The sequence below is a fragment of the Macaca nemestrina genome, chromosome 9 (genome assembly GCF_043159975.1).
Source record: "Macaca nemestrina isolate mMacNem1 chromosome 9, mMacNem.hap1, whole genome shotgun sequence".
Taxonomy (NCBI): Eukaryota; Metazoa; Chordata; class Mammalia; order Primates; family Cercopithecidae; genus Macaca; species Macaca nemestrina.
This window is the reverse complement of record NC_092133.1, coordinates 34023290-34045182: the sequence shown is the minus strand read 5'-3', so window position 1 is coordinate 34045182 and position 21893 is coordinate 34023290. Positions and strand designations below refer to the sequence as shown.

The following is a 21893-nucleotide window of genomic DNA, read 5'->3' as shown; positions in this document are numbered from 1 at the left end:
ACAACCAGAGTGAGAACTCACTCATTACTATGGGGATGGCACGAAGTCACGCATAAGAGATCCGCCCCCATGAACCAAATACCTCCCACTAGGCCCACCTCTAACACTGAATGTCACACTTTGAACATGAGATTTGGAGGGGACAAAACATCCAAACCATATCACTACCTGAGAATGGTACACTACAGGTCACACACAAACTTCCAGAGTACTGGAGTTGAAAGAAAACTGAGATCACCTAGTTCAGAGATTAAAAATGGAAAACGTTAGGTCATTTATGGCTCTCAGACATGTTAAGCCTGCATAACATTTTTTAAAATCTTGAAATTAGTTCCCAACACTTAACTGAAAGCTTTCACAGAAAAATATAGATATGTGGCTTCTTTAAAAAAAAAAAAAAAAAAAAGAATATTTGGTACCTTAAATACTGTAAAACTAACATTTATATCTGAATCCAGCATCTCTTTTTGCTTTGTAAATGAGGTCAAGGATGAAATCCAGATGTTCTCCCTTTGTATTTATCTTGTCACTGTATGGAATCTAGGTATATCCAAGGAAAACTAAACTTAAGATAAACTTATTTTCCTTATTTCAAAAAGCAACAAAAACCCAGAAATCTAACAATCCTGGACCTGTAGAGCAGCAGCAGCAGAACAAAGCTCAGTAGTTTAGTCTGAGCTGAGGCACCTGCTCACCAGTGTTACTGTCTCCACCAGCCTGACCCCAGAGCATTTGATTTGTCTACCCTACTCTTGCCTTCTACAGAACTAAAACTAACTTCCTGCAACTTTCACCCATTGCTGCCAGGTCTGCAGCACAATGGAAGCTCATTCCCTCTTCTGCATGAGATAGCTTCAACTTCTCAAGGACAGGAATCTTGCTCTCTCCCCAGATGTTCTCTTCTCCAGTTAAATATCCCCAGTTCCTTCAACTATCCCTGTGTGATAGGGGTTCTGGACTCATCACCATTCTGGTCTCTTCTTCTGGATACACACTTAGTGGCCATCAATATCTTGCTTAAATTTGGTACCCAGAGTGAAATGCAACATGTTAGGCGTATTCTGACTATGGCTGTGACACTTCTACTGATAAAACCTGAAGTACCACTAATTTTTCTGTATTATATAATAACAACATGAATACTAGTTGGTTCATATTGAACCTGAGGACAACTGAAATCCTCAAGTCTTTTTTATATGAAATGATATAAGGCCAGGTTTCTTCAGCCCAAACTTCTACAACTTATTTAATTTGAATGAGTATATTTCTAATCTGTTTACTTTCTTCTCGATGGCATCACTCTGGGGCTGTTTTCAGTTGCCACTGTCATCTATTATATTAGCAATATTGGGTTGCTGCATCCTCATATCAGATGTTCCTGATACCTTCATCCAAATCACTGATTTTAAAAATAAAGTTAAATAAGACAGAGCCCTATGAAATATCAATAGAGACCAAAATCACATTAATTCAGCAGTCAACAATTTGTTTAAATATCTGAATAGATGTCCATGTACTACACCATCAAGGCCATATTTTTCTTATTACAAAGTTGTTAGGAAACCCTCTCAGGAACCAATTTATACTGTCGATTCCATTCCTCCCTCTGACCTTGTAATGTTAACATCCTTATCAAAAGAGGAACTAGCTGGGAGTGGTGGCCCATGCCTGGAATCTCAGCACTTTGGGAGGCCGAGGTGTATCAGGGGAACCCACTCCCGATAGTTAACATGGGTTCTTTTCTATTTCCCTAACTGTCTAGGCTGGTTTGAGAAATAAAGGGAAAGAGTACAAAAGAGAAATTTTAAAGCTGGATGTCCGGGGCAGACATCACATGTTGGCAGGTTCCGTGATGCTCCCTACGCCATAAAACCAGCAAGTTTTTATTAGCGATTTTCAAAAGGGGAGGGAGTGCACGAATAGGGTGTGGGTCACAGAGATCACATGCTTCACAAGGTAATAAAATATCACAAAGCAAGTGGAGGCAGGGCGAGATCACAGGACCACAGGATGGGGCGAAATTAATATTGCTAATGAAGTTTCGGCATGCATTGTCATTGATAATATCTTATCAGGAGACAGGGTTTGAGAGCAGACAATCTGTCTGACCAAAATTTATTAGGTGGGAATTTCCTCATCCTGATAAGCGTGGGAGCGCTGCAGGAGACCAGGAGACCGGGGCTTATCTCATCCCTTGACCATAAAAGACAGCCGCCTCCCAGGTGGCTGTTTATAGACCTACCCTCAGGGCGCATTCTCTTTCTCGGGGATTTCCTTGCTGAGAAAAAGAATTCAGCGATATTTCTCCTATGTGCCTTTGAGAGAAGAGAAATATGGCTCTGTTCTGTCGGCTCACCAGCAGTCAAGAGTCCAAAGTCTTATCTCCCTTGTTCCCTGAACATTGCTGCTATCCTGTTCTTTTTTTCAAGGTGCCCAGATTTCATACTGTTCAAACACACGTGCTCTACAATTTGTGCAGTTAACGCAATCATCACAGGGTTCTGAGGCGACATACATCCTACTCAGCTTATGAAGATGATGGGATTAAGAGATTAAAGACAGACATAGGAAATCACAAGGGTATTGATTGGGGAAGTGATAAGTGTCCACGAAATCTTCACAATTTATGTTCAGAGATTGCAGTAAAGACAGGCGTAAGAAATTATAAAAATATTAATTTGGGGAACTAATAAATGTCCATGAAATCTTCACAATTTATGTTCTTCTGCCGCAGCTTCAGCTGGTCCCTCCGTTTGGGGTCCCTGACTTCCAGCAACAGAGGTGGGCAGATTACCTGAGGTCAGGAGTTCAAGACCAGCCTGGCCAACATGGTGAAACCCCTTCTCTACTAAAAATACAAAATTAGCCAGGCATAGTGACTTGTGCCTGTAGTCCCAGCTACTTGGGAGGCTGAGGCATGAGAATCGCTTGAACCCAGGAGGTAGAGGTTGCAGAGTGAGCTGAGATCACACCACCGCACTCCGGCCTGGGCAACAAGAGTAACTATCTCAGGAAAAAAAAAAAAAAAAAAAGGGCAACTATTTGGCGATTACCTCCTTTTCCAAGTACTTATAAACCATTTTGCTACATATACACATTAAGCTTGTCAAAATCTGCAATTTCCCCATTTCTGAAAATCAGGATATTAGAAGACATTAGCTTTTTTTTTTTGCTGAAGACCAGCTGGCTACTTTGGGTATGTCCATCCTATCCTTTCAATCTTCCCCTAATGGAAGTAAACTTAAGATCATAAAGAAATTCTATTTAGGCAGAATTAAGGACTCAGGAGAACAAGAAGACAGAAATTATCCATGTAGAACGAAGAGCTTGCCAACACTGAAAAACCTGACACAAAGCCTGTTAGGCAGTAAATGGCAGACATTTCTTTCTCTACATTAAAACTGATTTTCAACATGAAAAGCAGATTTACAGGGAACCTTTAGGGTAACCACACTTAATGCATTCTTGATCCAGTGACTATCTCAAAACAGGAAAAGATTTTTAAGTAAGTTGACCATTTGGAAATCACTGGGTATGTCAAGGTCATCTCGTAGAAAAGCCCAAGTTCTTAGGATCTCTGAAGAGCTCTCAAAAGCAGTCACAGTCCCAAGAAGCTGGTCCTCTAAGAATCATTTTGGGACTCTTCGGAGTTCATTCATCAGCCAAAGAGCACCAGTGAGCAAAGCCAAGGAGCCTGACTGGTGAGTGGCGGCCAGAGGAGTTGGGACGTACATCAGCAGCGTGCTGATGCCCAAGCCCACCTGTCACAAAGGAAAGAAGGCAATAGGAAAGGCAGTAACCCAAAGTTCACATTGAAAATGACCAGGCATGGATAACCACACACAAACCTCCACATCCTCCTATCAGAGCACTTAAAATACACACATTTTTAATTTCACAAGCAAATATGCTTACAATGAAAGAAATTCGACAAAAATTGATAACCCTAAAATTCCCCTTAATTATCCTTCATTCCATCCCAGTTCCCCAGAGTAGTCACTGTTACCAGTTTCTGCACCCTTGTACTTTAATATGTTTATAGAGAAATATATAGTTTTGTGCTTTTAAAAAACATATTGTTTTATCACTTGCTTTTTTGCATTTAGCAATATACGGTATGTATTGAGATCTTATTAAACTGCTGTGCAGTATCGCATAGTATGGATATACCATAGTTTTTTTTGTTTTGTTTTGTTTTGTCTTGAGACAGAGTTTCACTCTGTCTGCCAGGCTGGAGTGCAATGGCATGATCTCGGCTCACTGCAACCTCCACCTCCAGGGCTCAAGCAATTCTCCTGCCTCAGCCTCCCGAGTAGCTAGGATCACACGTGTGTGCCACCACGCCCAGCTAATTTTTGTATTGTTTAGTTGAGATGGAGTTTTGCCATGTCAGCCAGGCTGGTCTCGAACTCCTGACCTCAGTAATCCACCCACCTTGGCCTTTCCCAAAGTGCTGGGATTACAGGCGTGAGCCACTGTGCCCAGCCCATAGTTTTTTAACTGTTTAGGTTGTTTCCAATTTTTCACTACCACAATTCTATGATGAATTTTCTCATATAAAAGGTCTTTGTACATTGGACTGTCTCTAGGACAGACACTAATAAGTCCATTTGCTGGGCCAAAGAATTATCCATTTAACTTTTAAAAGATATTGCCAGCCTGGGTGACAGAGTGAGACTCCGTCTCCAAAAAAAATAAAAAAAGATATTGCCAAATTGCCCTCTGGGAAAAACTGTACTAACTCATGCTCTCACCAAGAATATCTGAAGGCATCCATTTTCCTATGCCCATGGCAATACCTGATTTTTTTTTTCATTCTTTTCCAATTTGATGGGCACAAAATGGTATTTATTTTTTAAATTTGCTCCTTTGATTATGAGTGAAGCTGAACAGCTTTTCATGTTTACTGGCCATTAATCATTCTTTTTGTGGTAATTGTGTATTGATATCCTTTACTTATTTTCCAGTTATTAATTTTTAAATTTATTATAAATATGGAAAAATATTTTCTCCTAGTCTGTCACTTTTCTTTTTTTTTTTTTTAAACAGGGTCTCACTCTGTTGTCTAGGCTAGGGTGCAGCAGTGTGATCTTGACTCACTGCAGCCTCAACCTCCCTGGCTCAGGTGATCCTCCCATCTCAGCCTCCCGAGTAGTTTGGACTACAGGCAAACACCACCATGCCCATCTAATTTTTTATTTTTTGTAGAGATGGGGTTTTGCCATGGTGCCTAGGCTGGTCTCAAATTCCTGGCTCAAGTGATATGCCCACCTAGCCTCCCAAAGTGCTGGGATTACAGCCATGAGCCACTGTGCCCTGCCCCTTTTTTAACTTTGTATTGGGGATACTGTCAGTACAAAAAGAAGTGGTTTATACCTGTGTATACGCCAAAGCCAGCAGAGTCACTGCTGCCATCTTGGTCCTTCTAGGAAGGGGAATTCTCCGAGAGAGGAAGTAGAGCACTGTAATGGCAGTGACTGAAGTGATTCCCTGCAGGGAAGAAAGATTCTATCACATTAGATAGAAGTGCCAGGTTTCTACTCACCTTACATGTACTTCCTCTAGAACCATTCAGCAACCATGAAGTACTTTCCTGTACCAGTCACAGAGAACCTCTCTGCAGTCCCACCCTGATTACTTCTCCACAGGCTGTCTCTTCCACCGTCCTCTTCTGCTTGCCACTTAAACATCGGTATCACCTAGGGATCCACCTAAGATGTTGTATGTACCACTTCATACACCCTCGCTCTCAGTGATCTCATCCACTTTCCAATATGGGTGTCCTCTCATTTTTAAGTCACTCTTTGCGTCCTTATCCCTAACCGTATCTCTAATCCTATATTCTTAAAGCAGGGCTGACCCCAGCACATGAGGGTTATTATTTTCCTGGGCTGTGAGTGGAGAAAGTGCTGGTGCTGCCAGCTGGTGCTAAAAAAGACCTAAAGTCTCATTTTCATTCCTATCTCTTCAGAACAAGGGTCCAGGACTGGCATAATAGTCCCCTTCCTCTCCCACAGTATCAGGGAGAATGTTTTCTATCATATTTCTACATTTATTTCACATCGTTTCCTTTTCAGAGCTGTCCACAATGACAATTTCAACCAGGCTTTACTTATGCTAAGATACTGTGTGCAGGTGGGGACTCAGCCCACACCAGGTAACACGCTTCAGTCCAGCCCCCATTGGACAACTGAGTCCTCTGGCCCCCTCTCTCTGGATGTGCTGCTCTCATCTCACACTCAACATGCCTGCATCTGATGACATCCTCCCACCTCTAGCTCCACACTCATTCCGATGGCCCCATCCCTATAAGTCATGTTTTAGGCATGCTACAGAAGACACTTTGGACTTTCACTTGATCTTTCTTCACCTTCATTCCTGACAGCCAATCTTATTAACTCTCTTCCTTTATTTATTTATGTACTGTAGAGATGAGGTCTCCCTGTGTTGCCCAGTCTGGTCTTGAACTCTTGGGCTCAAGCAATCCTCTTGCCTTAGCCTCCCAAAGGGCTGGGATTACAGGCATGAGCCACTGTGCCCACTGCTCTTATTTTTAAATTAAATTTAATTGTTTAAGAGACAGGCTCTCACTCTGTCTCCCAGGCTAGAGTGCAGTAACGTGATCACAGCTCGCTGCAGTCTCAAACTCCTGGGCTCAAGCAATCCTCTTGCCTCAGCCTCCCAAAGTGCTAGGATTATAGGTGTGAGCCACTGTGCCCAGCCTCTGTTCCTTTAAATTCTCTCTCAAATGCATCATTCTTCTCAAGTCCCACTCCCACCATGTAGGCCCCATCTCCATCGCTCTCCCTGGCATCGCACAGCAGCACTATGCTTCTCACAGTCTCCTTACTGCTCATCTTTCCCCACTCCAATTCATCACACACAGGCCTCCAAGCCAATCTTTAAATGGCCCATAGCAGAACCTCAAAACATATTAGCTTAAACAGAATGAAAAGTACTAGTGAAGCTCCTGGCTCCTTGAGCTTCTGGTTTAGCTCCGAGAGCTATGTGCTTAGCAACTATGGTCTCTGCATTCTCTTCTCTACTCAACCACATTTCTGCTGAAATGACTTTCTAGGTATGTGCAGGATTGAGGGAGGTTATCACTTGCCAAGTGGTAAAAGGCACATTCGAACTTTAAGAAGCTGGCAATGTCCTGAAAGCTAGAATTTGGCTGGGGTAGGGGGTCGGGGGGACAGGGGTGAGTAATGAGGACAAAGACATTAGATTAGAGAAATGGTCCTAAAATTTCTCCAAAGAGAGCAGAAATTATAGTTCCTGCTCTGCTCTGTCAGTGTTGCCATCAGTGCTTCACTGACACCCCAAAGCCTATGATAGGCTCCTGTGCTCTCTGGCAGGTACCCACCAGCTACACTTACCAGAATCCGGTGATCAAACTGCACCGTGGTGGGATTCTCAAAAACATTCCTCAGGATCGGGGAGAAGGTAAAGAGGTCCTCTGGGATCCAGGATTCTCCCATTTTGGGAAAGGAGTTGTAAACAAGCCCAGCATCTAGCCCTGCCACAAAAGCCCCTGTATTCCAAGGTAAATGGTATTTATTAAAATGAGAAGAAGAAGAGACCAAATACTAGTTCTGACATAGAAAAAGTCTGTTATCCCTGAGTTAAACTAAGGGAACAGTCAGAGAACAATAGAAAGATCTACAACAGAGGTTCTCCAACAGGGAAGACACATCACAATCACCATGGAAACTTCAAATCTCTGCATCCTTACCTGCTCCCACCCTAAGATTCTGCTTCCTCTAGAGAAGTGCAGTAGAGGCTGCGGTGTGGGGGGAGGGGGAGAGGCTTACTAGCTTAGAAAAATTCCCTTAGTGATTTTGATGCCCTCTTTACCCCGCCACTGAGTGCTACTGATTTATTTTAGAAATGCTCTCCCACAGATGTCTGCATGACTGACTCCCTTACTTCCCCAGCTTCCACTCAGATGTCACCTTACCAAAGAGATTTCGCTTGATGATCCTATATAAAATGGTACTCCCCTAGCACACTTTCTGTCTCCTGACCCTAATTTATTTTTCTTCATGGCACTAAATATCATCAAACACATCATGTTTCCATTGTGTATTATCTGTCTTCCCCAAATGCTCAATAAATATTTGTTGACTGAACACGGAAGTGAGAAAAATCCCAAAACTTATGAACTAAATCCTGGATAAACAAATAAAGAGGTATTCATGAATTAATGGATGTCTGATCTATTATTTATTATCAAAGAAAATCCAGAAATGTTTGGGTCACACTCCCTTTCCTCTTTCTTTTTTTTTTTTTGAGACGGAGTCTGGCTCTGTCCCCCAGGCTGGAGTGCAGTGGCACGATCTCGGCTCACTGCAATCTCTGCCACCAGGGTTCATGTGATTCTCCTGCCTCAGCCTCCCGAGTAGCTGGGACTATAGGTGCCCGCCCTTTGGTAGAGACGAGGTTTCACCATGTTGACCAGCCTGGTCTCAAGCTCCCAACCTCAGGTGATCCGCCTGCCTCAGCCTCCCAAAGTGCTGGGATTACAGGCATGAGCCACCGCGCCCGGCCTTTTTTTCTTTTTTTTGAGTCAGGGTCTTGCTCTGTCACCCAGGCTGGAGTGCAGCAGTGCAATCTCAGCTCACTGCAGCCTCGACCTCCTGGGCTCAAGCAATCCTCCGGCTTCAGCCCCCTGAGTAGCTGAGACTACAGGCACACAACACCACACTTGGCTAATTTTTGTATTTTTTGTAGAGATGAGGTTTTACCATGTTCCCCAGGCTGGTCTTGAACTCCCTGGCTCAAGCAATCCACCTGCCTCAGCATCCCAAAGTGCTGGAATTACAGGTGTGAGCTACCATGCCCAACCCACTCCATATTTTTTTAAAACGTCCCTTATGAAGTAAAAATTCATACTCTTTGCCAAAAATAAAAGTGCTGAGTGGCTCATTGGTTTGAATAAGTATTATTTTTATTCCAGAGCAGTGCTGTCAATAGAACTTTCTGTGACAGTGGAAGTGTTCTATATTTGTGCCGTCCAATACACTAGCCCCTAGCCACATGTGCCTACGGAGCATCTGAAATGTTGCTAGTGTGAATGAAGAACTACATTTTAAATTTTATTTAACCTTAATTAATTTAAGTTTCAATATCCACATGAGGCTACGGACTCCTCTACTGGATAGTGCAGTTCTCAAATGAGGGCAGCAGAGGTGGAAGTGTGGTTTACAGAATGAAAAAAGCCAGGCATGGTAGCTCATGCCTGTAATCCCAGCACTTTGGGAGGCTAAGGCGGGTGGATCACCTCAGGTCAGAAGTTGCAGGCCAGCCTGGCCAACATGGTGAAACCCCCTCTCTACTGAAAGTACAAAAATTAGCTGTGCGTGGTGTCGTGCACCTGTAATCCCAGCTACTTGGGAGGCTGAGGCACGAGAATTGCTTGGACTCGGGAGGCAGAGGTTGCAGTGAGCTGAGATCACGCCACTGCACTCCAGCCTGGGCAACAGAGTGAGACTCGGTCTCAAAAAAAAAGAACGAAAAAATCCTGTGTTGGTCTCTCTATGCCAATGAACTCTCCACCTGCAACCATCTCTGAGGGCAAGCCTTTTGTCTGACCCATCTTGATGTAATGTGATGATAACAATAATGTTTATATAATAGTAACAGCTAACACTTATGTAGCCTTTGCTGCATGCTAACAACTATTCTACACATTTCACATTTAGCAGTCATACTGTTGTCATAATCTCCATTTTACATATAAGGTCTCTAAGGCCCAGAGAGGTTACAGAGCTTGCAAAGGTCATACAGTTCATAGGTAGTGAAGCCAGGATTTGAACCTAAGCCATCTGGATCTAGGTAGATGTTCAATATTTTTGTTCAATTGACAGTAAAGTAGAATTTTTGGAAGAGGGAAAGGAACAGGAAACAGTGGGTGAAGATAGTGGGAATGAGAGAAACAGATGTGAAAAGGAAATATAAAGATGCAGGAGGACGAGGCAAAGCGTTAGGCAAGAGGTCCCAGCTTAGAGTGCGATGCAAACAGGTCATCTTTGATAAGCTGAGTCCTACCTGAGAGAGCCGTAAGGAACACCAGACCTGCTGTTCCATGAGCAAATCGTCTCAACCATAAGAGTGCACGGGTTTCAGGCAACTAAACAAGAAAAAACATCATTCAGTTAAACTGTGTTTCAGGAACAATGAGAGGCACCAAAGATCTCCAAGGCCAAACCCAAGTGACAAATTAAGATCGGAGCTTCTCTGACCCCTAGACTAAGTTAAGTACTTCTGGCAGATATTCTGTTCCAACATGTACTGTATTTTATTGTAATTATACTTCTACCCCACAAGTTTTGTGAAGGCAGGAACTGCCATCTTTTTTACTACAGCAATCTTAGCCTAGTGATTGGCACATAGGTACTCATTACGTATCTGTTCAAAATCTGAATGATTTACATTATTCAGGAAGCAATGCTTCATCATGGTTGAAAGGATGTAGCTTAAGATCAGGACTGGATTTTCATGTGTGTGATATTAGTGCTTAGCAAATATAGTCAGAATCGAAATTGCATAGAATGCTTAGAGATTCCTGCATTTAGTGTTTTTGATAAAATGTTTTTATTCTTACTACCACCAACTTCTAATACTAATCAGTGAATCATCAAATATGAATAAGAACTTTATAAACAGGTTACTATAAAGATACAAAGGAGTTATGTCAGAATGCTACCCTCAAATGGCTTACACTCTATATGAAAAGTTAGGTATCATTACTAACATATCATATTATCAGCACTGTCCAATGGAACTTTCTGTGATGATGGAAAAGTTCTATCATCTACCTAAGAAGAGCTTGAAACATGGCTAGTATGACTGAAAATTAAATTAAAAATTAATTTTATTTAAATATAAAGTTTAAGTAAACAAAAAGCTTATGTAAATAAAGTTAATTTTATTTAATTAAAAATTTTTTTTTCTCACTTTGTCACTCAGACTGGGGTGCAGTGGTGCAATCTTGGCTCACTGCAACTTCCACCTCCCAGGCTCAAGTGATTCGCCTGCCTCAGCCTCCCAACTGGGATTACAGGCGCGTGCCACTGTTGCCCAGCTAATTTTTTAACTTTTAGTAGAGACGAGGTTTCACCATGTTGGCCAGGCTGGTCTCGAACTCCTGATCTCAAATGATCCACCCACCTCAGCCTCCCAAAGTGCTGGGATTACAGGTGTGAGCCACCGTGCCCAGCCTTAATTAATTAAAATTTAAATAGCCATATGTAGTTAGTAGCTACTGTGTTCGACAGCATAGTACTATATGGTTCATTGGCTAGCATCTCAAATCCTTTTTGTAATTAGGTGAATCTAAACAAACAGAGAAAAACAATTAATTGATAAAGTCATCAGTAATCTTTAAGAGTACAATTTCAGCAGCAAGAGTGTGTGGGTTTATGTGTAAGTGTGGGTAAATGTGAAAGTGTGTATGTATTGGGTTGGGTGAGGAAGATAATTACAGGGATTGAAAAGAAGGAATAGATTGTCAGGAAGCAACAGCTATAGATGCAGGCAAAATGAATCCATTAAAATGAATTCATTTTAGAAGTTTGAATTAAAATGAATTCATTCTAGAAGTTTGGCTTTGACGGGCACGGTGGCTCACACCTGTAATCCCAGCACTTTGGGAGGCTAAGGCGGGTGGATCACCTGAGGTCAGGAGTTCAAAAGCAGCCCAGTCAACACGGCAAAACCCCGTCTCTACTAAAAATACAAAAAAATTAGCCAGGCATGGTGGTGTGCACCTGTAGTCCCAGTTACTCAGGAGGCTGAGGCAGGAGAATTGCTTGAACCCGGGAGGTGGAGGTTGCAGGAGCCGAGGTCACACCACTGCACTCCAGCCTGGGCAACACTGCAAGACTCCATCTCAAATAAATAAATAAATAAAAGTTTGGCTTTGAAAGTCAGGAGACTTTCAAATAATTCCTTATGTTTCAGATGTGGAATTACTCAGTGGTTGTCTACTATATCAATATTTCAACCCAATTTGGCCTCTCTGTGGGAATGACTGCCAAGACAACATGTCCGGTCCTTACTGGAATCTAGCTACTGGCTCCAAGTACCTAACGGATGATTCGACTCAAGAGTCCTGCTGTCATCTCAAACTTTTCTCCAGGAACAGCTTACTCAGGTCAACCCATGATTTCAATACCTAATATAAGAGTCTTTTTTTTTTTTTTTTTGAGATGGAGTTTCGCTCTTGTTGCCTAGGCTAGAGTGCAATGGCACCATCTTGGCTCACTGCAACCTCTGCCTCCTGGATTCAAGCAATTCTCCTGCCTCAGCCTCTCAAGTAGCTGGAATTACAGGCATGCGCCACCACACCTGGCTAATTTTGTATTTTTAGTAGAGATGGGTTTCTCCATGTTGGTCAGGCTGGTCTCAAACTCCTGACCTCAGGTGATATGCCTGCTTCTGCCTCCCAAAGTGCTGGGATTACAGGCGGGAGCCACTGCGCCTGGCCAAGACTCATTTAAAAAAAAATTCTAGGGAAAAAAAATGTCCTATAAGGGTGTGGTGTCTTGAGACCTCTATTATTAATGAAGGTCTCAAAAATATGTTATACCTTGCTTTGAAATCAAAGCATGAAATGAAAAGCTAGTATTTTCCTTTAATCAGCAAACAGAAAAATACTTCAGACAAAAATCACTAAGGTTTACTATATTATTAGACTTAACTGGCAGGTCCCCATTTAACAAACAATACAATATGGCTCTTGTCCACACCAGAAGTTCAGAAACACCTCTGTTCTGATCTTCCTCACTTTGCCATCCACCATCCCCTCTGGGCGTCAGACGTAAAGTGACTGGGATATTTCTTGTTGTTGGTACTCCCTCCCAATCTATTTTTTCAATTTGTTTCACCTTTCCCAATAGAAAATGTTGGCAAAATATTCACCTCTTATATGATTCAGCAATTCTACTTCTAGATATATATCCAAAAGAATTGAAAGCAGGGTCTTGAAGACATATTTGCACACAACTCTTACCTTGTGCGGAGGGAGCAGCAGTGAGAGCGAGGTCCATAAGCTGGCACAATAAAGAACCAGGGCTGATCCCAGGTGGGCAGCGAGGCGGTACTGACTGACCCGAGGGATGTCATGGGAGTCTGGTTTTTCTTCTAGTCCGCTTTTCACCATATACCATCCCAAGAGACCCTAGAATCCCCAAGAGATGGAGCAAACAAAACAAGGTTAAAATGATCTGTTGAACTTTCTTTTTTTTTTTTTTTTTTTTTTTGAGACAGAGTCTCGCTCTGTCACCAGGCTGGAGTGCAGTGGTGTGATCTCGGCTCACTGCAACCTCCGCCTCCCGGGTTCAAGGGATTCCCCTGCCTCAGCCTCCTGAGTCGCTGGGATTACAGGTGCCTGTCACCACGCCCGGCTAATTTTTCTATTTTTAGTAGAGATGGGGTTTCACCATGTTGGCCAGATGGTGTCGATCTCTTGACCTCGTGATCCACCCGCCTCGGCCTCCCAAAGTACTGGGATTACAGGCGTGAGCCACCATGCCCAGCCTCATCTAATCTGTTCAACTTTACAGAAGAAGTGAGCTATCAGGAGTACTCTCTAACCCACCCCTCCTCTTTCCATACCCTCCCCAATATGCAGTGTCCCAGGATTCATGACTTATCCACAATTCTTCACATATCACCATTAATACTTAACTACTACTTAGATCTGAAGTGTCCAATCTTTTGGCTTCCCTGGGCCACACTGGAAAAAGAATTGTCTTGGGCCATGCATAAAATACACTAACACTAACAATAGCTGATGAGCTTTAAGAAAAAAAAAAAAAAAGGTCCATGGATATATCTCATAAAACTAGATTGAATGTTCTGGAGAAACTTTAAGGTAAATGCTTAAAAACATCTACTATCAAGTTAGGTTGGAATAAGACAATTATAAAAGTTTCAGGGGAAAATCATAAAAATCAGTAAGGTTTTGCATGCAGATTGCTTTGCAAATATCTAAGTTCCCACTCCTCTTTAAGCAAAAGCAGTTTATGGGGATATAAGAAACCCGCAGTTGAAGGCCAATCTGGGGATGCATAGTCAAAGAAAAGGCCTTGATTTTTTAAAAGCTGGTAATGAACGTACAGATTTAAGCTTAAAAGTTTATGGTATGTATCATATTCTATGATTCTCTGCTTTAACTGGCTTTTTCAATTAACCAAACAACTGTCAGTTCCAATCATATGAGATCAGACAGCCCCTTCACCCCCACTTGCCCAGCTCAGTAGAATCAGGTCAAAGAGGTGGATTCTGCCACTTCTAAATATATACTCTTCTGGAAATCTTTTTGAGCATTTCTCTCCCCTTTCAAGATTACCCTGGATATTCTAATTACCTTGATTTCAACTGCATGAGACATTGAAAGATGAAGACATACACAGTGTGATTTACTAGCCCACTTTCTTCTCCCATACCTCATCTGACATCTTCAATTTCTGCCTCCCAAATAGTCCGTTTTCAGTGTTGGCTTGTTTTTGTAATTCTAAAATGTTAACTTTCATTTTGTTCTACCTGCCTTTCTCTTGTTACTATTAGACTTTGATTAATGTTTAACAATTACCTGTTTCTGCTGCCTCTATTTCTTCTCTCTCATCTCCCTCCTTAATCCCTTTTTTTTTTTTTTTTTTTTTTTTGAGACAGAGTCTTGCTCTGTTGCCCAGGCTGGAGTGCAGTGGTGCAACCTCGGGTCACTGCAACCTCCGCCTCCTGGGTTCAAGCAATTCTCCTGCCTCAGCCTCCCAAGTAGCTGGGCCTACAGGCCCACACCAACACGCCCAGCTAATTTTGGTATTTTAGGTAGAGACAGGGTTTCAATATGTTGGCCAGGCTGGTCTGGAACTCTTGACCTCAAGTGATCTAGCCATGTCAGCTTCCCAAAATGTTGGGATTACAGATGTGAGCCACTGTGCCTGGCCTTAATCCCTTCTAATTGGCTCACTTTCTTACCACTTCTGAGTTAAATTAACCAATTAGCTTCCTCCTGATTAAATTTTGATGATGTTTCTTTGATGCTCTGATAATCTCCTTTAGGATCTCTATACCTTGACCCAAATACTCCTATGTGTCTTCTCTCTTAATTCCTGGCTCAGTTTCACCCAACTTTTTTTTTTTTTTTCATCATCCTAGCAGTACTAACCTGCTAATTGTGGGAATCTTTCCTTAAGAGGCGCTCAACTTACTTGATTTTAATTGCCATTTATATATGAATCTCTCTCAGCTACATGGGTATTCTATAATCTTTCATTCCACAAACTGTTTCTCTCTTTTGGAATTTTCCTGTATGCTTCTGTAGCATTCTAGCACAGGGATCCCACTTTCTTACAGCAGACAAGTTAGAAAAAGGGAAGAGACGGCCGGGCGCGGTGGCTCAAGCCTGTAATCCCAGCACTTTGGGAGGCCGAGACGGGCGGATCACGAGGTCAGGAGATCGAGACCATCCTGGCTAACACCGTGAAACCCCGTCTCTACTAAAAATACAAAAAAAACTAGCCGGGCGAGGTGGCGGGCGCCTGTAGTCCCAGCTACTCCGGAGGCTGAGGCAGGAGAATGGCCTAAACCCGGGAGGCGGAGCTTGCAGTGAGCTGAGATCCAGCCACTGCACTCCAGCCCGGGCTACAGAGCAAGACTCCGTCTCAAAAAAAAAAAAAAAAAAAAAAAAAAAAAAAAAAAAAAAAAGAAAAAGGGGAGAGACAAGAACCTAGGGAGGCACCCATGATGGGAAACAAACTACTTCCTGCAGCACGTGAAAATATACTACCGAGTGCTTACTGATTCCAGGCACAAAGCTAAGTACTTTAAATATGGATTATCTCATTTAATATTTACACAACTGGGCCGGGTGCGGTGGCTCAAGCCTGTAATCCCAGCACTTTGGGAGGCCAAGACGGGCGGATCATGAGGTCAGGAGATCAAGACCATCCTGGCTAACACGGTGAAACCCCATCTCTACTAAAAAAAAAAAAATACAAAAAACTAGCCAGGTGAGGTAGTGGGCGCCTGTAGTCCCAGCTACTCAGGAGGCTGAGGCAGGAGAATGGTGTAAACCTGGGAGGCAGAGCACTGAGCTGAAATCCGGCCACTGCACTCCAGCCTGGGCGACAGAGCCAGACTCTGTCTCAAAAAAAAAAAAAAAAAAGAATTTACACAACTGTACATGGTGGCACTGTTATTATCCCCATTTACAGGTAAAGAAATCATAGCTTTCAGAGGTTAGGTAATTTACCTTACTAAGTGTCAGAGCTGGGGCTTGAAGCTAGGCCTGTGACACTAAAATGCATGCTCTTACCTACTCTATTAAAGTGACTCAGATTATTTCCTTAAAAACAATGCCAACTAGGGGCCAGGCGCGGTGCAGTGGCTCACGCCTGTAATCCCAGCACTTTGGGAGGCCGAGGCAGGCAGATCATGAGGTCAGGAAATCCAGACCATCCTGGCTAACATGGTGAAACCCTGTTTCTACTAAAAATACAAAAAATTAGCTAGGTGTGGTGGTGGGTGCCTGTAGTCCCAGCTACCGGGAGGCTGAGGCAGGAGAATGGCGTGAACCCGGGAGGCAGAGCTGCACTTCAGCCTGGGCAACAGAGCGAGACTCCATCGCAAAAAAAAAAAAAAAAAAAAAAAAAATGCCAACTAGGAAGCTCCTGGGAGCATGTCTGGTTTCTCAACCTCGAATAAATCTTACCTGGAAGCAGACGAGGCCACAGAGGGCAAGAACACGTCCTTTCATGCCACGGCTGAGCCAGCCTTTTCTCCAAAAGTAGGCAGCAGGCAGGATGTACGCAAGGCCTACAAGTCGACCCCACATTCGGTGTGAGTACTCCATGTACCAGATGAACTTGAATTCTGTCAGTGTCATATCATGATTCAAGCTGGGTGAAATGGAAAGTCAAAAAAGAAGAAGGAAGAAACATCCTTCTGATTTTTATTTTCTTATGGAACGCAAAAACTTTCTTTCTCAGTCCTGCAACTTGGTAGGTCTGCCCTCTTCCTCATCAACGACCTCAGGATGACTTTGGATTTGGAGGCTTAGAAGAGAAGCTGACTAAACATAACTGAACCAAAGATCATGAAATAATCTAACCATTCTGAAGGGTTTAAGTGCAAAAGATCAAATGGGCCTACTGGGATGTTTACCTAATGTTCTTTCATACTCACATTTTAAATTCTGGAAATTGCTGGTATCTTTGGAATTCTGCTTCCCATTCCTCTTGGCTTGTAGGTGGCTTCATCTCCTTTATTAAATGCCAATCTACCATCGAGAGGCCAGACTCTGTCAGCCTTAGGATGGGAAAGAAATGTTGGGGTGTATGTGTAAGGCTGGATTACTCACAAAAGGTTTATAGCAACAAGTGGATCTGAACTTAATCTTGTTAAAGGTAAACACAATTGTTTCCTCTTTTGAGACATTTCTCTCTTACTGCTTAGAATTTTGTCAGAAACAGCTGCCATCAGGTACAAATTTATTTACCCTTATATTTTCTCAATCCTTTTCTTTCTTTTTTATTTTTTTTCCCAATTCTTTCTTTCACTAGCATTCCTTGACAGGCAAACTCAACCCCTACAGCCAAAGCAGTCTGTTCTAAATGCATAACCAACATTCCTTACCCAAGGAAAAGAGATCTGTTACATGTATACCGGTTTAGATTCTTGGGTGAATTTAAAGACAATACATTCAAATTTGTTGCACTTGCTCATAACAACCTATATAACACATAAGGTATTTTGAAATAAGGGATGTGGAATGTGAAGAGAATTTGAGGAAGGTATATTTGATTAAAACCAGAAACTTTTTCACCAAAAGGAGTTAGGATTCCTAAAGTAAAAGGCTGATTTTAGGCCTGAGGCAAGAAATGTACAAGATGAGCTTGGAATATCTTGTCATGCTAGAAAGGAAGGAAGCTATCAAAGGTAATTAGGGCCCTGCCAAAAAGTCACTAAAGCCAATTTCAGGAGATGCCCACTGACTAAAGATGGGACAATCTGAGCAAATCACTAACACCATCATCACAACGAACTGAAACATTATCAAGTGTGTTTGAACCTATGATCTCATAATAAGCCTTAAAAATCCAAATGCTTTATTTGTTGCCTTTGGAGGATTTGGGGGACCAATTTATTATTTTGAAAATTGGTAAATAAAGGGAAAGAAGAATTAAGTATTTATCCTGCCTTTCCTATACAAATTATACCTTGGGATATCCAGATTGATGATGAGGGAAAGCTTTTTAGAGTTGAGCTAATAAAATGTTACAATTTTACTATGCTAATGAAACAATGGATCCAGGCAATGGTAATTAATGGCTGTTAACATCTATAATACACACCAGATATTCATGAATGTTCTATTCACCTACTGAAGTATTTTGCTCCCTCATCCCCAATTTGAATCTGATCAAACAACTACTCATTCACAGGAAGTAGACGGGATAAAGGAACATGTTAAATATCACATAGTTATGCAATCAGCAAAATCTAGACTGTGCATAACCATAGGACAAATGACTCGAGTTTCCTCAGCAACTAAAAGAGGGGGAAAGGGAGGAATATCTAAATCTATAGTCTCTTCAAAGATTTAAATGAACCTAAGAAACATGAACCAATTGTGATGCACAGAACTTCTTTGGGTTTAATTCAAACAAACCGTAAAAAAAGTTTTGAGACAAACTTGGACTCTGATTGAAAGACAAAAGATACATAAACAATGCACAGGTACCAGTTAAGACATAAACCAATCTTTATAGAAGGCTCCTACTAATAAAACACTTAAATGTTCTATAGCAGGGCAAGCCATCAGATGTGTTCCTTCTTTAAGGCCTCGGTTTCTCCATCTGTACAATAAGGGAGCTAGATTAGATGCTCTGTAAAATTCCTTTCTCCAACTGGGCGCGGTGGCTCATGCCTGTAATCCTGGCACTTTGGGAGGCCGAGGTGGCCAGATCACCTGAGGTCAGGAGTTTGAGATCAGCCTGGCCAACATGGTAAAACCCTGTCACTACTAAAAATACAAAAAATTAGCCGGATATGGTGGCATGCGCCTAGTCCCAGCTACTTGGGAGGCTGAGGCAGGAGAATCGCTTGAACTCAGGAGGCGGAGGTTGCAGTCAGCCGAGATCACACCACTGCACTCCAGTCTGGCCGACAGAGCGAGACTCTGTCTCAAAAAAAAAAAAAAAAAAAAAATTCCTTTCTCCTCAGTCAACCTGTGCTTCTACTTACAATCAAAATACCTGACTCACTATGAGCAAATTACTCACCTAGTTACTCCACCAAGAATAACTGCTCCAGCCACTGTTCCACTGCAGACCAGGAGCCATCGGCCCACCACCTGCTCAGCAGCCTTTGAGGGAAGAGACACTGTACCCCTTCCAGATTGCAAAGCTACTTCAGAGATGGTGCTGTATTGCCCTGGCCTCAAAGGGCGCCTGATGCAATCACACTAAAGATCAAGATAGACAAATTACAACTGGATAAACAGGGAATGGCTGCTACCCACACTCAACCCCATTCTGATTAGGGTGAAGTACCATAGCATCCCCACAGCTATGTCTTGGTAAGTCATCATCTCTTATCTGGATTACTGCATCAACCTTCCAGCTGGTTTTCCAATTGGTTTCAAATCTAGCCTCACTCAAACCTATCCCCAACTACATGAATTTTCTCATCTCTGAATACTTCCCTCAGTACTTACAGATATGGAATATTTTCTTTCACCTCTAGGTCTTTAAACATTTCTCTCTGGCTTGTACACTTCCTTTCGCCTGATTAATAATACCTACTGCAGATCTCTGCTTACATGTCACCTCCTCTGGGATTGTTCCCAGGCTCTTTAAGGTCTGCAATAGGTCACTCCCACAGCACACTGGACAGCCCTTAATACACTGTAATGTATAGTCAAGCATCACTTAACAACAGGGGCACATGTTCTGCCAAATGCGTTCTTAAGCAATTTCATCATTGTGTGAACCTCATAGAATGTACTTACACAAATCTAAAGGCTGGGTGTGGTGACTCACACCTGTAATCCCAGCACTTTGGGAGGCCGAGGCAGGGAGATCACTTGGGTCAGGAGTTTAAGACCAGCCTGGCCAAAATGGTGATACCCCATCTCTACCAAAAATACAAAAATTAGCTGGGCGTGGTGGTGTACGCTTGTAATCCCAGCTACTTGAGAGGCTGAAATGGCAGAATCACTTGAACCTGGGAGGCGGAGGTTGCAGTGAGCCAAAGACTCACCACTGCACTCCAGCCTATGCGTTGATGCGAGACTCCACCTCTCAAAAAAAAAAAAAAAAAAAAAAAAAGAAGTACTTAGTGAAATCTAGATGATACAGCCTACTACACCCCTGAGGTATATGGTATGACTTATTGCTCTTAGGCTATAAATCTGTATGGCATGTTACGTACCAAATACTGTAACACAATGGTATTTGTTTATCTAAACATAGAACAATTACAGTAAAAATATGGTATAAAATATTTAAAAATGGGGCCAGGTGCAAAGGCTCATGCCTACAATTCCAAGGCATTGGGAGGCCAAGGTGAGAGGATCACTTGAGGCCAGTAGTTCAAGACCAGCCTGGGCAATATAGCAAGACCCTCCATCTCTATTTTTTTAAAAATTAGGCACAGTGTCGCACACTTGTAGTCTTAGCTACTTAAGTGACTGAGGCAAGAGAATGCTTGAGCCCAGGATTTCCAAGTTGGAGGCTGCAGTGAGTTATAATCATGCTACTGCACTCCAGCCTGGGTGACAAGTAAAACCCTGTCTCTAAAAAAGAAATTTAGAGAAAAAGATTTTTTTTTTTTAAAGGTACACTTGGAAAGGCAGCTCTGTTATAATCTTACGGAACCATGACTGTATCTGTGGCCTATTGTTGACCAAAATGTTGTTATGCAGCACATCGCTGACCCTTCAGGTTCATCTGTTTGTATCTCCCACTAAACTATGAGCTTTGGGGTAGCAGTGTCTGGTCAGTCTTGCTCTCTCCCTTCTGCTACCTTTGTTTCTAACACTGTTTCTTTATATAACGAGACCATGATAAAGATTTCACAAATGAATAAACTGACTTCCTCCAGGGCAGGAGTCTTATAATATTTATCTTTCTTTTTCCAGTTCCTAATATATAATAACCACTCAATAATTACTAGTTAAGCAAATGCATGCCCTCTTCTGACTATACCCCTATGAGTCCAAAGATTCATGCTCAGTTTCCTACTTCTGATTAACCGAGTCACCTTTAGAAAAGTAACTTTAAGCCTCAATTTCCTTCTCTGTAGAATGCAGTTATACTTCCTCGACTACTTGGAACTTTTTAAGCAAAAATAAACTATAAGGGTGAAAATTACTAAGCTTTTACCATGTGCAAAAGGCCTGATGTATATTAAAGAATGTAATCCTCATAACAAACCTTAAAGTAGGTATTGTTATCCCCATTTTACAGATAAGGAAATCGATGAACAGAAAGTTTAATTAACTTGGCCAATACCACACAGTAGGTCAATGGTCCAGATCTGAACCTAGGGGCTCTGAACACAAGGAAATGCGTTGTGAGTAAACTGTAAGGAGCTCCGGAAACGTGATGTGGGGCTCTCCATCATCTTTATCCCGGCCCTTTCACTCCATCCCCGCTCACGCGACTCGGAGTCCGCTGCAGTGCGGTACCTGTGCTCTGGGCGCTGCCCTAGGAGCCAGGAGCTGCAGACACTGCCTCCCCTTCAAGGCCCTAAAGGGCGGAAAGAGCAATCGCTGCATACTGATGACAGTGCACGGCCACCTCTTCCACAACCCAGAGCTCTGCGGTCTCCTTTCTCCGCCACGGAAAAGAGAAGCACTTCCGGGTCGGGCAGCTGGAACC

General features: G+C 42.5%; 1 protein-coding gene across 6 annotated transcripts in view; it reads right to left on the bottom strand.

Moving 5' to 3' along the window:
- The window catches only part of LOC105478412 (cytochrome c oxidase assembly homolog COX15), a 62356-nt gene extending 40470 nt beyond the window's left edge, over window positions 1–21886 (bottom strand). Inside the window, exons 1-9 of one of the 6 annotated variants that reach the window (XM_071069312.1) lie at window positions 21701–21886; window positions 19293–19474; window positions 17194–17316; window positions 16721–16907; window positions 13016–13183; window positions 10051–10132; window positions 7380–7534; window positions 5377–5490; window positions 398–3007 (exon numbers count right to left, since the gene is read on the bottom strand). In XM_071069312.1, coding sequence (XP_070925413.1) covers window positions 2849–3007; window positions 5377–5490; window positions 7380–7534; window positions 10051–10132; window positions 13016–13183; window positions 16721–16907; window positions 17194–17316; window positions 19293–19474; window positions 21701–21790 — 1260 coding nt within the window. In that variant the 5' untranslated portion in view covers window positions 21791–21886 and the 3' untranslated portion in view covers window positions 398–2848. Of the gene's footprint in view, window positions 1–397; window positions 3008–3360; window positions 3762–5376; window positions 5491–7379; window positions 7535–10050; window positions 10133–13015; window positions 13184–16720; window positions 16908–17193; window positions 17317–19292; window positions 19475–21700 lie in introns of those variants that run through there. The other 5 variants (XM_071069313.1, XM_071069309.1, XM_071069310.1 and 2 more) reach the window with 5 other exon arrangements.
- Window positions 21887–21893: the final 7 nt, after the last annotated feature.